The sequence below is a fragment of the Nilaparvata lugens genome, chromosome 7 (assembly GCF_014356525.2).
Source record: "Nilaparvata lugens isolate BPH chromosome 7, ASM1435652v1, whole genome shotgun sequence".
Lineage (NCBI taxonomy): Eukaryota > Metazoa > Arthropoda > Insecta > Hemiptera > Delphacidae > Nilaparvata > Nilaparvata lugens.
In genome coordinates, this window is record NC_052510.1 from 60,276,928 (window position 1) to 60,293,239 (window position 16,312).

The 16,312-nt window shown below is 32.0% G+C and overlaps 1 protein-coding gene and 1 long non-coding RNA gene across 13 annotated transcripts in view; both read right to left on the bottom strand.

The window, feature by feature from the left end:
- Window positions 1-1,027: 1,027 nt before the first annotated feature.
- On the bottom strand, window positions 1,028-3,828 carry LOC120352489. Its single transcript, XR_005571869.1, has 2 exons — window positions 2,420-3,828; window positions 1,028-2,333 (listed from the first exon to the last, which is right to left on the bottom strand). It is a non-coding gene; the product is annotated as an uncharacterized LOC120352489 (long non-coding RNA).
- A 283-nt stretch (window positions 3,829-4,111) lies between these two features.
- The window catches only part of LOC111053692 (phosphatidylinositol-binding clathrin assembly protein LAP), a 220,037-nt gene continuing 207,836 nt past the window's right edge, over window positions 4,112-16,312 (bottom strand). For 8 of the 12 annotated variants that reach the window (XM_039433265.1, XM_039433262.1, XM_039433258.1 and 5 more), the window contains 2 exons: window positions 15,298-15,445; window positions 4,214-5,230 (listed from right to left, as the gene is read on the bottom strand). In XM_039433265.1, the coding sequence (XP_039289199.1) occupies window positions 15,305-15,445 (141 nt within the window). In that variant the 3' untranslated portion in view covers window positions 4,214-5,230; window positions 15,298-15,304. Of the gene's footprint in view, window positions 5,231-15,297; window positions 15,446-16,312 lie in introns of all 12 variants that reach the window. The other 4 variants (XM_039433267.1, XM_039433266.1, XM_039433261.1 and 1 more) reach the window with 3 other exon arrangements.

Consider the following 16,312-nt stretch of genomic DNA (forward strand, 5'->3'; position numbering starts at 1 on the left):
AACGAGAATGAACCGTTAATAGTTAAAATTTTGATTTGGACAGTATAGTATAAATTGGAAATGGGACAGTTTTGGGCATGAGACTGTTGTGCCTTTCCTTATGTCAAGTATTTTTACACAATGTGATAAATAAATAAATATTACATCAATAAACCTGTATCAGCTACCGTCTATAGAAGGCATTGACAAGACTGTGGATCGGCAACGTTGTACTGCTATCTAACTCCACTGCCATTATAACGTGGACCTCACTATAGACTAGAAAATGCTTTTTCCTACAGTTACGTTGAAAAGTGGCCATTGCTGCACTGATTACAGAACGCAAAGAATAACTTTTCCGCTCTAGTGCGGGAAAAATTTTTCTGCACTCCAGATTTGCAACATGGCAACGCAAAATACTTAGTAGGTTATATGGAGCAACAGTGCAGCAAAATCAAAATGAAGTTGGTAACAGTGACTGCTGTGGCTGCTATAGTGAGCAGAGGTGCAACGAAGCACAACGCGCTAATTATTCATTATATTATATTATAACCAAGGAAAGCGACAGCACAGTGCCACCACAGCACACACCACACAGCTGCCCCCCGCCATTCAAACACTACTACATTATTCAGGCAATTTTACCCATAATTACCCACTTTTCATATTCAATGCTAACTGTAGGAAAAACTTAATGTGAAATACGTGCGCAAAGTTCCTCTGCTGCACTCAAGAAACCATTCCGCCCTCGCCTACGGCTCGGGCGTAAACGTTTCTTTCGGTGCAGCAAACTGTCACTTTGCGCACTAGTTGCACAAATAACTATTTTTACTTGCTAAGATGTTTTCTAATTACGGATAGTATTCTAGCCTCCTTATATAGTTTACTTCTATTATTTTAGGGCCAGGTTTCAAGGACATTTATCTAATGTAATGAACCTACAGACTTGATATAGATTTAATGCTCCATTCGATTTAATAGGTTCCATAGAAATCGGTAAATAACATCAAGAAATGATTGTTTCAGTTTGTAGAATAATCGCTAGAAGTTCAAATAAGGGTACATTTATTCGACAAAAATATCGTACAAATATATTCATCAACAGTAATAATACATAAATAAAAATTCAGTTTTTCTAAGCATACAAACAGATAAAAAAAATACAAAGAAAAACATGTACATGTGTTTTATTCATATTCGAACAATTCATTTTTAAATGAACAGAACAAATTATATACTGGATAAGTGATGATGCATTTACAATAGTTAACTAGACACTCATATTTTCAGAAGACTATTTCCAAAGTTTTCATAAAATGACCTCAGTAACTATAGGATCTTGGAGATAAGCTACTATCTATTTTTGATTATATTATTACATAATACAGTCAACTAATATGTTTTTAGTGTTGCGGTTATTCAAGTTATCTGAAACTAACAGTACCATAAACTTAGTAATATAGTTCATTTCTACTAAAAATTAATATAGACTGATGGAATGTAACTCAAGTTAGATCAAACGAAAACAAGTAACAAGAAAATAATGAACAGCATCGTTATAAGAATTACAGTATTATAATAAAAGAAAAACTTCAAATGATACTCCTAGGCTTTTCAGGTCAAAAATAGTTCTTATTTTATGTATAATAATTTACATAAGATGCATACCGATAAATACTCAGCAAATAGATCGATTTAATTTAATTTGTATATTATATTCATATTATGTTCAACACATCTAAAATTTATCAACATTTATAATATAGTTATATTATTGTACATTTTACCTAACTGTAGTAGTAACACCTAGTGAAAATACATTCTTTCGGCCACTCCGGTTGCTTTGTCTACTTGACCTGAAAACTTTGTAACTCTAAATAATGTGTTAACCATAAATTTCTTCTCCGCATACAGTAGTCTACTATATCACAATTATACATTAACTCATTTACATCAGGCATATCTATGTTTTTCGTTGATTTTGAAGCCACTTCATGGAGGTTGTGAAGGAGAAGTGACTCCATTTCCACGGGGGTCTGATTCATTCAACAATATAGGATTATAATAAGATTTATAAATGAATTACGGTACTCAGCATCATATCCTCCTAAAACCCTCTAGATAGTTTTAATCTTCCATGGTAAGCGATCTACCTCTCTATTCATTACTATTACATCGCATAACGGCTATTTTTCATTCAAGTTCTAAATAATATTCCATTATAGAGCAATATTGTACAATCTTCTTACAATTATTGTCTTGTGAATTAACTTAGTCAACCTTGTTATATAGAAAACACGACAAGCTACATATTAATCTATTATTTCAATACATATTCATGACTGATGTATAACCTGTTATCAAGGATTCTTTACTATCTTGATTCTCTAAGTTAGATGTTGTTTTACAAGGGAGTGCATATTCATGACTGATGTATAACCTGTTATCAAGGATTCTTTACTATCTTGATTCTCTAAGTTAGATGTTGTTTTACAAGGGAGTGCATATTCATGACTTATGTATAACCTGTTATCAAGGATTCTTTACTATCTTGATTCTCTAAGTTAGATGTTGTTTTACAAGGGAGTGCATATTCATGACTGATGTATAACCTGTTATCAAGGATTCTTTACTATCTTGATTCTCTAAGTTAGATGTTGTTTTACAAGGGAGTGCATAGTGATTAATTTATTAGATGAGATATCGATCCAAGTTTAATCGACGAAATCTGTTTACACTGCTTCTTCGTTCTATTACATGAGTTTAAATCATTTTCACATTATGGTTTCATTTTAAAACTTTGGAAATAAAAGTGTTATAAAATTCAATAAAAGGTAAACATGGAACATTCATTATAAAAAGGGTGGGTATAAAATTCTAAATTCAAATTAAGTAGACAATTACTATAGATTGCGACTTTCAGATATTAATTGAATGATGAACGATTTAATTACGTTTTTTAATGATTCACAACAACTGTTTAGTGATATATTATTATTATTAGCGTATGGCTTTGAATGGTGGGGAGACCCAAGGGTAGTTCCACTTCGCCATATATAGTCCAAATTTCCCTAATGGGAATCCGGAAACTAAGGTTATAGTGAGCACAATAGTGATATAAACTGAGAAGGACGATCGATACTAATAAGTGACACAATATTCCAATGTGAATTCTTGTCATAAACTTACATAATTTTCAGTACCTATGTCAACTGTGGGCCAACAAGTAATATCGTTTTACTATTTATAATTTCTGAATATCTCAATTTTTAAACTTGTGACTTTATAATACAAGTACTTGTAGAAAAGTGAATATGTATTGTTTGCCGTTTATAAACTCTTTAGTAAATGCTATTAGAGGTTTTATTACAATAATTACAAGTTTGGAAAACTGGTGATTTCAATAATGAAGACTAAATATGATACACAAATGAAGAGCAATAAAGATCAAATTAAGATCTCATATAAGATCTCAAATAAGAACATTTATCAAGGTCTAAAGAAAAATAGAGATTCAGATTTAAAAATCTGTTTTCCAGAATTTTCTCACATTGATGAACTAGAAATGACTCATGCGAAATAGTTGGTAAATATTGACTTCACCAGATTGATGAATAATTCCTCTAACTAATGTACTAACAATCAAGTACTTAGAAGATATATCTTCATAAATTTTCATACATGTAAATAAAAAATGATTCTTTTTCCTCTCAACTCAATTTCCACTAAAAATATTGCACAATTCGATAAAAATAGATGAGAGAATCTGTTCCCAACAAACATAGACTCTGTAGACAAAGTATGAAACGATTTAAAATTGAGGAAATTTTTCTTACTGTTCAAAAACATACTCTTGAGGACTCAGAGTCTTGACCAGCTTCAGACTCTTGAAGCTGGGTGATATGTTTCAATAATATTTCTTTTTGCCGGTTGTACAAACGCCAGTTAAATTTCAATCGTGATTAATTCCACAAGAACCAATCAGAGAAGCCGTCTTATCAAAAAGGCCTTCACTGATTGTTTCTCGTGAAATAAATCATGGTTAAAATTTAACTGTCGTTTGTGCAGCCGGGCCTCTGTATTGACACAACTCCAAACTTGCACAAGAGTATGACACTATTTAACAAAAAGCCACACACATGAGTGTGAAGAAAACATTAAATGTCATCAGAAAGGAAATAATTTCAACAAGGTATGATAAGATATAACAATTTACAACATTAGTACACCTTCAGCATTGGGCAAAAGTCTTTAATTACAAGAAGATTTTTGTGAAAATTCAATGGAAGTTGGATAGATCCACCAACATCACTTTAGACTATCTCACAATATATATATGAATTACATTTATTAGCCTGTAGGTCTAAGCGTACTAAACTTTCAACATGGACTGCCGTACATATTTTATATATAATATATCGTTAACGTAATAAGCTTGGCTTTCAATTTATTCTTTCACACACCAATAATACTGTGTGAAGAGATGTAGTAAGTGTATAATATATTTCAACTACATTTTTCTTCTAGAATACAATGTAAATTTGCTTACATTACAGCTAACCTATGATTCTAATTCAATACTCATTTCATTACATTTATTATTATTACATACACGACGATCTGGGGATGATACATGTGAATAAATAATGGGAGAGATAATCACAAATTATTATAACAGATACTATCGTACATACATTATTTATAGAAACCTATAAGATAATGTTAACAAGTTAGATATATCGGTGTATTATATCAGTTCAAAGAAAAATGAAATTTGTAAACTTAATTCATTCAAGTTCATAAAATAGTTCGCATATCATCCGAAGCCATTGCTTTGCCAATATAAAGGCAACCCAGCATTGCTAACTTTATTAAAATACACTTCATTCATTTAAACACAATGAATTTCATCCGAAATTATCAAAATTTCGAGACAAATTTTAATCTGACAGATAACAACAGTTTTAAACAAACGCACATTTAATAAAACGACAATTAAAACATTAACTTAACAGGAGACATTCAAATCGAATTTGAAACTTTTCTTGATTAATAATTGATTTCGTTAAATATCTAGTTGTTCTAAATACATTGAAACTTCTAATTTCGTGACACATCCCTTCGAGAATGTAATGTTTCCTCCATGAACATAATTTGCATAAAACAACGACCAAAATAATGTCCTTTGCATAGTAAATTTCTCATGTATATTTACACTAGACGTGCGAAGACTTTAGTTCCATTTGAATTCCTAAAATAAATCAAAATGCACACAGTTAGGCACTGACAATGTTTCTTTCATATATCACTGACAAATATTCAAGAATTCAACCAATCAACGTGCAACAGGAAAAATTGTAAATAAACATTTTTAACTTTTAGCAATTTATGACGAGAAGAAGATTCGTGCATGAGCCTGTTTTTTCATTCTAATATTGTGATGTTTCAACCTGATAAATGAATTCACTAGAATTTTCGAGTAATTGGAATGAAATCGACATTATTAAGCATGCAATGGACCTGATAAATGAGTTGACTAAAATTGTTGAGTATTTGAACTGAAATCATTATTATTAATGATGCTTTAAATGATATAAATCATTTATTATTAATGATCATTATTATTTAATGATGGACCTAATAAGATAGTTCACTTGAATTTTCGAGTATTTGAGATGAAGTCATCATCATTATCAATGATGCAATGAAAATCATTTTAAATCAAGAACTTTTATAGATTTCAAAATTGGGATCCCAAATTGAAGGATCATATTATCAAGATAAGGGTGCCCACCTATAAAATAATATACAGAAAAACAATAATTGGGTAGTCAAAAAAATAGGTATCAAACATTAAACCTCTAGAGTAACTGGCTGATACATGCTTTTTGCTTATTTTTGTTCGGGTTGTTGTGAAGCTTAAGGTAGTGTTTACACTCTAGAGATTAAAATACAAGTCACTCCAATTACTGAGTAAACTAGATTGAGGTTTTTTTACATAGGAAAACAACTTTTGTACAAGAAATGTCTTTAAAAGTAATATATTTTGAAAAAATATATTGTTAATATGTGAATGCTTTGTATTGTTTATATTGTACAATGTGATTATTCCATTATTTATAAGATTTACTATGTAAATGCTTTGTATTATTTATAACTATTTTTTCCTTTTTTTTAATCTCAATATTGTATTGTACAAATATGTAAAGGAGACAGATTTGGGGTGACCCCCGTTGTCTCCATTTATGAATGAATGAATAGAATAAATAATGTAATTATTCCATAATGTATAAGCATAGAGAAACAATACCTAGCATAAGTAGATATCCCATGGTATAGGACGTTTATGTCGCAACTCTTACTGTTATCTCAAGCCCATAGTTCATGTAATTCTTTCCCGTAAAGCTGTGTGACACTGGTAGTCTCTCATATTGTGCCGTTCATACACTCTCACCCCAACAAAACAGTAGAATCCAACAATAATCAGCAGTAATCAGCTTGAGATAACAGTAAAAGTTGCGACATAAACGCCCTATACCATGGGATATCTACTTACGCTATTGTTTCTCTATGATATAAGATAACTTCATGTATAATAAAATAATGTGTAATGCATAACGTGTGGTTGTTATTTCAAGAAGCTTCAGAGAAATTAATTAATTATTTTCATTTATATAAATAGAATTAGAAGATGATATTTTATTATGTATTTTAGTTTTTTATTTTTTGAAAATTATTGTACTGATTTGTTAAGTTCATTTACTTTTGTTTGTAAATTGTCAGTGTTATGAATAAATTTCAATTTCAATTTCAAAATGTGTACAAAACTTTGGAAGCTCATAGTATGTTATTCATTCCACTTAGTTGAGCATCTAAAGGTGCGTACAGATTTACGCGCCGCGAACATGAGCAATTCACTTTTAATCAGCTGTTGCCAAGCTTTTTATATCTGCATCTTACCATTTCTGTAAAAATACAGATATAGTCAGCTGATTAAAAGTGAATTGCTCATGTTCGCGGCGCGTATATTTCTGTACGCAACTTTATATCATAAAAGCCCTATTTGGAATTTTAGCAGTCGTATCTACCTACCATTCATTTTTCCAAAATGCATGCGTTTGATTCATTAAGTTTTGCTTTTTTTGGTCTGTATTAAATATTGTGTAATAATATGTATGTATAATAGGTAATGATTATGTATGCTCTCTTGCTAGAGATAAAAGCAGTATAGATATTATCAGTTAACAGATATCTTAAGACAGATATTTCTTAAGGGAATGAAATACTAAAAAACATAAGAGCTGATAAATAACTAGTGTGTTGGAAGAATAAGACTTTGATGTTGTCAATACCACTAAATTTTTGTTCAGATATTAATTCACATTACAGCACCAGGTTTCATGGTAACCACTCTTCAGCTGAACTAATGTTGTTTGTTATTGTTGAAGGAACAGGAAATTCCTTCAGACAGGAAAAGAGAATTTCCTGAATTTCCAGAATTTCCTTTGTTATTGTTGAAGGAACAGGAAATTCCTTCAGACAGGAAAAGAGAATTTCCTAAATTTCCAGAATTTCCTTTGTTATTGTTGAAGGAACAGGAAATTCCTTCAGACAGGAAAAGAGAATTTCCTGAATTTCCAAAATTTCCTTTGTTATTGTTGAAGGAACAGGAAATTCCTTCAGACAGGAGGAAGAGAATTTCCTGAATTTCCTGTTCCTTTAACAATAACAAACAACATTAGTTGAGCTGAAGATGTGGCAGGTGTTACCATGAAACCTGGTTCTGTAATGAGAATTAATTTTTGAACAAAAATATAGAGGTATTGCATCAACGTCTTGATCTTTCAATTATGGAGAAATATCACAACATCTCATACCATACAATCAAAATTATTAAAAACTAGCGTTTTATAAACGAATTTTAGTGAGATGTAGTAAAATGCAGCAAAAAACAATTATTGAGAGCTCCAGTTCTTGAATCAATAGATAAATTGTATCAAATTATATTGAATGAAAAAGACTAAGAAATTGTCAAAAAACCACTGATTTATTGATAATTAGAAAGACCGGTTTCGGTTATTACACTATTGTCAATCTCTGATAAACAATATCTGATCAATCTCTGAGTTTATCAGAGATTGACAATGGTGTAATAACCGAAACCGGTCTTTCTAATTATCAATAAATCTGTGGTTTTTTGAAAATTTCTTAATCTTTTTCATTCAATATGAATAATTACCACAATATCAACTTCTCAACTACACAAAAAGTCAAATTATATTTTATTTTAACAATTTATACCCAATAAATCACAAATATTTGACGCATTTATGTATTATAGTACCTGCAAACCTATATTAAGCAAATTTTCAACAAATTTATAAATTAAAACTCATATACATGCTTAAGAATGAAATAAACATTAGATTCTACACCAGAAAACCAGTTAAACATTCCATACAGGTTACTTAAGGATCATATTATATACAACAAGTATCAACACTTTTTTAACAAGCAAAATTTTCCATATCCCGAAATTTTTCAAGACTTTCAAAGTTAATGGAGTTCTTCAAGTGAGCACTTCATTCTTTATAAATCACCAATTCCAGATTCAAGTGCTTTCTTATGGATAGAATAATACAGGGTGATTTTTTAGTCCTGTTACCCAATTTTTGATGTAATTTATAGACGGAAATTTGGGTATTAATAAAAAAATAATATTTGTTATTTACAAAAGAAAATTGAAATTTTATTACTCACATTTCTTAGTTACTTAAAATTATTACACCATATGCTCAAGATGTCCACCCATTGAGGTTATACACGCTCGGACTCTTTTCACCATATTAGCAGAAACCTTTTTCAGAGTTATATTGGAAATATTCGTGATTGAGTCTGTCACATTGGCTTTCAGTTCATCTATATTGTGAGGATTGTTTTTGAAGGCCTCAGACTTAATGTAGCCCCACAAAAAGTAATCAGGGGATGTGAGGTCTGGAGACCTTGGAGGCCATAAACCCTTGCTTATTATTGAAAACCCGTTGTTCTATGGTAAAAGACATTCTGTTCATAACACGACCGGAATCATCACAAAATGTTACACAGCTTAAGGATAATAAACTCGCACTGTCTTGTGTATACTGAGTGAGTAGGGCTACCAACTTCGTGCAACAAAACAAAATTTCCCTTTATTAGGGAAAAATTACCAAGTATTGAAAATAGGGTAACAGGACTAAAAAATCACCCGGTATTAGATTAACGATAGACCTACTTGTTAAGTGACTAACGAGATGAAAATTTTGAGTTACAACAAAAATTTGAGAGTTTTTTGAAGACTCCATGACTGATTTCTGCTGACCTACATAAATCTAACTCGAAGTGTTCTATTACTCATCCTCTAGAGTTGTATTTAATAATAGTCTATTATTTTAATTACTTTGATTGATCGATTGTATTTTATCAATACTTGTAAAATATGACTTGGCAGTCACTCTGCATTTCTAGCGTTTCTATTTCAGAAAAATATTCATATATTTATTTAACATTCTTATTCTATTTGTTTATTTCCGAATACATTAAAAGGCTAGTACATAAAAATATTCTATGGCAGCTGGAAATATAACATTAATTTATTTTAAAAATATAGTCACAATTTATTTATTTTATTTATTTATTTAATAAAAGTCTCATGGCATTTTTGTCTCTGTTGACTAAATAAATAAATAAATGGTCATTTTGGGAAATTAAGGCTGTGCAAAGGCTTAAAATAAACTTTCTACTCGCGATATTTTTCAAAGTTTTTCGATTTGTATATCATCAAGCTATCAAAATGAAAAGGTTTTCTCATGAAAACATTTTTTTTCGATCATTACTTTTTGAGATATGAGCGCCTAAAGTTTAAATTTTTGGGACAGAAAATTTCAAATTCGGTGAGAGATAAATCCATGAGATTCAGAGGATGGATTCTTCATGGTATTGTTGATCTAGTAAAACAAAAATCTCTAAAAATATCAATTTTCGAAAAAGTTATTTAATCTACCAAAAATAACTCAACTAAAAGTTATTTAATTTACCAAAAATAACTCAACTAAAAGTTATTTTTAGTAAATTGAATAACTATCTTAAAAATTAATATTTTCAGAAAATTTTTGTTTTACTAGATGAACAATACCATGAAGAATCATCCTCTGAATCTCATGGATTCATCTCTCACCGAATTTGAAATTTTCTGTCCCAAAAATTTAAACTTTAGGCGCTCATATCTCAAAAAGTAATGATCGAAAAAAAATGTTTTCCTGAGAAAACTTTTTCATTTTGATAGCTTCATGATATACAAATCAAAAAACTTTAAAAAATATCGCGAGTAGGAAGTTTATTTTAAGCCTTTGCACAGCCTCAATGCCTGTTATACAAACATACAAGAAGGTTTGTTCTTTGATGAAAAAAAAACAAATATTTTGAGCAATTAGAGATCAAGTCTTGCTTTTGGTTTGCAATTTTTTTTTACATAAAACTCAAAATCAAGTAGGTTATAATTACGACATATAAGTGCAAGAAATAACTTTATGATTGAGCTCTAAGGCTCAACTCACACTTACGCGACTCAGGTCGAGAAGAGACTCTTCTCTTCGCAGCTTGTGTTTCCAAATGGTGACACTCAGACCAGTCGATTCTAGTCTCCGCGACGTCACCATTTGAAAACACATGCTGTGTCGAGAAGAGACTAGAGTTGCAGTATCTTCTCGACTTGAGTCGTGTAAGTGTGAATTGATCCTAAGACCATATTACAGTTACATAAATATTTATGTCATTTGTGACAGAATAAAAACAAAATGATATTTTGACAGAATAAGACATCAAGTAGTTTCCATTAAAAATAGTATCATTATTATTTGACAAAGGCTTAGTAGAGAATTGTTAAAACTGTTGCAGTAAATACTATTGTTCGTTTTGTGTTTTGTGTACTTAGTCCACTAGTGACTGTGTAGTTGTTCACTTTGAATTTGTTATTCTAACTATTATTATTATTATTATTATTATTATTATTATTTAATTATTTTTATTAAATTCAAACTGTTATTTTTATTTGACAAAGGCTTAGTTGTCAATTAAGAAGGCTTAATTGTTAAAACTGTTGAAGTAAATACTATTGTTCGTTTTGTTTTTGTGGACTAAGTCCACTAATGACTGTGTAGTTGTTCACTTTGAATTTGCTATTATAACTATTATTATTTAAAAATTATTATTTAATTCAAAATGTTATTTTTATTTGACAAAGGCTTAGTAGAGAATTATTAAAACTGTTGCAGTAAATACTATTGTTCGTTTTGTGTTAGACTTGTCCACTAGTGACTGTGTAATTGTTCACTTTGAATTTGCTTATAACTATATTGTATCTTTACGATAAAATGTTGAGTGATTTATTCATTAAAGGTTTAAAATCCAATTAACCATTATGAAAATTTCGAGATAACTTCGGTTAAAACTGATACATCCGCAACATTTTAGTCAATTGTTTGATCTCATATATGAATATTTCTAAATCATTTTGATATTAAAATTTTTAACATTTCTATAAACAAAAAAAAATGAACTGTTGTAAATCAAGGTTTGATCTCCAGTTAAACATGATGAATAGATAAAGCTTCAAAGATAAAAGCTAAAAACTTCGAGATAAAGCCTTAATTTATTACAAATCAGGTTAGTCACTTATATAGGGAATGAGATTCAGGTTATAAAGCCAGCATTTGATTAACATTGTCTGCTATCCTTGTCTCTCATTGGACAAAACTGATATCTCTACCCTTCTCCAACTCCCCACCGTTGCCAAATAATGTGTTGACTATTATTTTTTCAACAAGCATTTTTTTAATCATAGTGAAGCTTCGTTGACTATGTAGGAATATGATGAGCTACCAAAATATGTATATTTTTTTATTGAGAATAATGCCCACGTGATCTTTTGAAAAATTGTACATATTTTGCCAATAAAAAATTTCCTGAGGTCAGTCCGGTTACTTATTATACAGACTGAATGAAAAAGACTAAGAAATTATCAAAAACCACTGATTTATTGATACTTAGAATAACCGAAACCGGTCTTTCTAAGTATTAATAAATCTGTGGTTTTTGACAATTTCTTAGTCTTTTTCATTCAATATGAATAATTACCACAATATCAACTTCTCAACTACACAAAAAGTATTATACAGACTCTGTATGCCAGTACTTTCCTTTATCTATATATATATATATATATATATATATATATATATATATTATATATATATATATATATATATATACACAAGCGAAATGGCACTCACTCACTGACTGACTGACTGACTCACTCACTCACTCACTCACTCGCATAACTAAAAATCTACCGGACCAAAAACGTTCAAATTTGGTAGGTATGTTCAGTTGGCCCTTTAGAGGCGCACTAAGAAATCTTTTGGCAATATTTTAACTCTAACGGTTGTTTTTAAGGGTTTAAAGTTCGTCTTTTAGCATGTATATTCTTCTTCTCCCAATCTCTTAATTATAATATTGAAATTTCCATATCATATGTTACTATAGAACTATAATCTAGATGGAGTACCTCTTCGAAACAGTTGTTAACTGGCAACTAAATTAATAATTTTGTCAGGATGGCATTAAGTTGAGTTGACTTTGTTAGGTTGGCACCAAGTTGAAGATTTAAATGCATTTATCGCGGAAAAATTGATTGGGCACTGCTACTTCAATCCTGGGAATATTATATTACTAGCCGTCAGGCTCGCTTCGCTCACCATATCCGTTTAGCCAGCCGTTTAGTCTGGACCCCCGACTGGATTGTCCTAACACATGATAAAAATGCTCAAATGAAAAATGCAGGCGAGCGAAGCGAGCCTGCTGATCTCATTCTTGGACGATACAGTCGGGGGTCCAGGGAGCGGAGCCCCCTGGCTAGTCGGATATGGCGAGCGAAGCGAGCCTGACGGCTAGTACTATAATAAAGTAAAGTACTGGCATATACACGTACGGGATGGGAAAATTATGTTTGCCGCATCATCACGTCTGAACTACTGGACTGATTAACTTGAAATTCTGCATATAGATTCTTAATTAAGTTGCCAGTTAACAACTGTTTCGAAGAGGTACTCTATCTAGATTATAGTTCTATAGTAACTTATGATATGGAAATTTCAATTATAATTAAGAGATTGGGAGAAGAAGAATATACATGCTAAAAGACAAACTTTAAACCCTTAAAAACAACCCTTAGAGTTAAAATATTGCCAAAAGATTTCTTAGTGCGCCTCTAAAGGGCCAACTGAACATACCTACCAAATTTGAACGTTTTTTGTCCGGTAGATTTTTAGTTCTGCGAGTGAGTGAGTGAGTCAATCAGTCAGTCAGTTTCGCTTTTATATATATATAGATTAAACATTAATTTCAAAAGAGTACTTGCGAATTAGATAAAAACAAACATATGTTGTCAAATTCGACACAGTTTCATTTGGTACAGGACCATGGTTTCGTGACCACGTTCTCAAGCTGACTAGCTTGAAAATATGACCGGTGTGGTCACGAAACCATCTGTGAAGAATTTGACAACATATGTTTGTTTTTATCTAATTCCCAAGTACTCTTTTGAAATTAATGTTTAATCTATCATCATCAATATATATAAAAGCGAAATGGCACTCACTCACTGACTGACTGACTGACTCACTCACTCACTCGCATAACTGAAAATCTACCGGACAAAAAACTTTCAAATTTGGTAGGTATGTTCAGTTGGCCCTTTAGAGGCGCACTAAGAAATCTTTTACCAATATTTCAACTCTAAGGGTTGTTTTTAAGGGTTTAAAGTTCGTCTTTTAGCATGTATATTCTTCTTCTCCCAATCTCTAAATTATAATATTGAAATTTCCATATCATATGTTACTATAGAACTATAATCTAGATAGAGTACCTCTTCGAAACAGTTGTTAATTGATAATTTTGTCAGGTTGGCATTAAGTTGAGTTGACTTTGTTAGGTTGGCACCAAGTTGAAGATTTAAATGCATTTATCGCGGAAAAATTGGTTGGGAACTGCTACTTCAATCCTGGGAATATTATATTACTAGCCGTCAGGCTCGCTTCGCTCGCCATATCCGTTTAGCCAGCCGTTTAGTCTGGACCCCCGACTGGATTGTCCTAACACATGATAAAAATGCTCAAATGAAAAATGCAGGCGAGCGAAGCGAGCCTGCTGATCTCATTCTTGGACGATCTACTCGGGGGTCCAGGGGGCGGAGCCCCCTGGCTAGACGGATATGGCGGGCGAAGCGAGCCTGACGGCTAGTCTATACTATAATAAAGGAAAGTACTGGCATATACACGTACGGGATGGGAAAATTATGTTTGCCGCATCATCACGTCTGAACTACTGGACTGATTAACTTGAAATTCTGCATATAGATTCTTAATTAACCTTTAGATTCTTAATTAGTCGGTCCCGGCTGCCTAAAAAGCAGTCGTTAGGTCATGTCAGAGGCCCTGAAATTGATCAGTTGCGACCTGAAAACTCTGACACCAGACCTGAGCCAGCCAGGTCACTCGATATTATTATTATTTATTAACCGAGGAAGATTATAGGCCTATTTTCAATTCTTCAAGATTTCATTATATCAAGCTGACTAGCTTGGAAATGTGACCTGTGTGTTCTTATTTAATTATGGAACGGTTCTACAACATTGAGAGTGACTCAGTCCAATTTTTATTAGTAGTTCTGTGAACAGTAGACCTCACGCAGTATTCTCATCCACAAGTACCTGATTGAAACTATAGGCCTTATGGAAATTCAGCAATAGACTGGCTTCTCCACACATCTGTGTAATCACTTGTCAGCTGATTTATGATGAATAATTCTATAGTCTGATTTTTACTCTTATATTGGCGTATGAAGGAGGCTCATTTTTCCTTTTATATTATCCTTGAAATGCAAAATTTCCAAAAACCTTGTATAAACGTCGACGCGCAATTAAAAAAGGAACATGCCTGTCAAATTTCATGAAAATCTATTACCGCGTTTCGCCGTAAATGCGCAACATATAAACATTTAAACATTCAAACATTAAGAGAAATGCCAAACCGTCGACTTGAATCTTAGACTTCACTTCGTTCGGTCAAAAACGTACTTGAGAATTTTCAATTCATTCTCACATCTACCTACTATAGAAGGCGGTGGTAGAGGAAACTTGGCAACTCTGCCATCCTATCTGACTTTATAACGTGAATCTCAGTGAGGGAAGACAGCAGTTAGAAGATGATTAGCAGCAGTATTTACCTGTCATTCACAGAGCCCCGAAAGGGTCAAGAGGTGGAGGAGCCGCCTCCTGGGGATGCATTTGGCGGGGACTGCCCCCCATGGGCGCACCCGCCCCTTGCCCCGCCCCCGGCACCGGTGACGTCATACGCATGCCACCCATAGCCTGCTAGATTGTGCAAGTGTTGCCGTTTATGTAATGCTATGCTCATTTATATATGCAATCATCAACCACCAACACTATGCAATCTTCCCAAAAGTTTGACCAGTTGTCTTTCCCAAGGTTTAGTAATTTATTTATTTATTGAGCAAGAAACAAGTTACAAAGATAGTTTGATACATTATAACAATTTGTTTTTTTTTTTTGGATTTCTAGTTCATTGGAACAACTTTCAAGTTTAAATGTGAAGTGCGTGACATACACATAACATTTAGGACTTACCATTAAAATTTGATAGAGCAATAGTACAAGCTAAGCTTATTCAAATATTAATGACCGTTTTGTTAAATTTGAAAATGAACTTGGCCAAGCTGGCAACCAGCTACTGCTTGGTTGAAACCTGTTGTCAATTTTTCCAATTCCATTTCACACAATAAATTAAAGCCTACCGTTAAAAACCATATTTGAGGCAACTCATTACTTGGATACAGAGTAAATGTTCAAAAACAGCTTGAGTAGAGGAAGATGCATAGTGTTGATGAGCATTGAGAAATATTATAATATTAGGACAGTATTGTTAATATAAGCGGTGACACCTTGTGTGGTTACATATTTGAAAGATTCGCAATTGTAAGAACATGGAGTACTACTGGTATTCATTGAATTAATGGATTAATATTACTTAATCCATTAATATGAAATTAATATTCATTAAGGGCCGGTTTCCGAGCTCAGGATTTGGCTAAGTTCTAGACTTTAAACAGCTGGAGTCAGAAAATTGGCTTTCCGAAACGGGGCTTAGTCACAGTCCACGTTCAAATGAAATTTTGAAAAACTAGGAAATTGAACACAACATAAAATAAAGATAAAATAGTG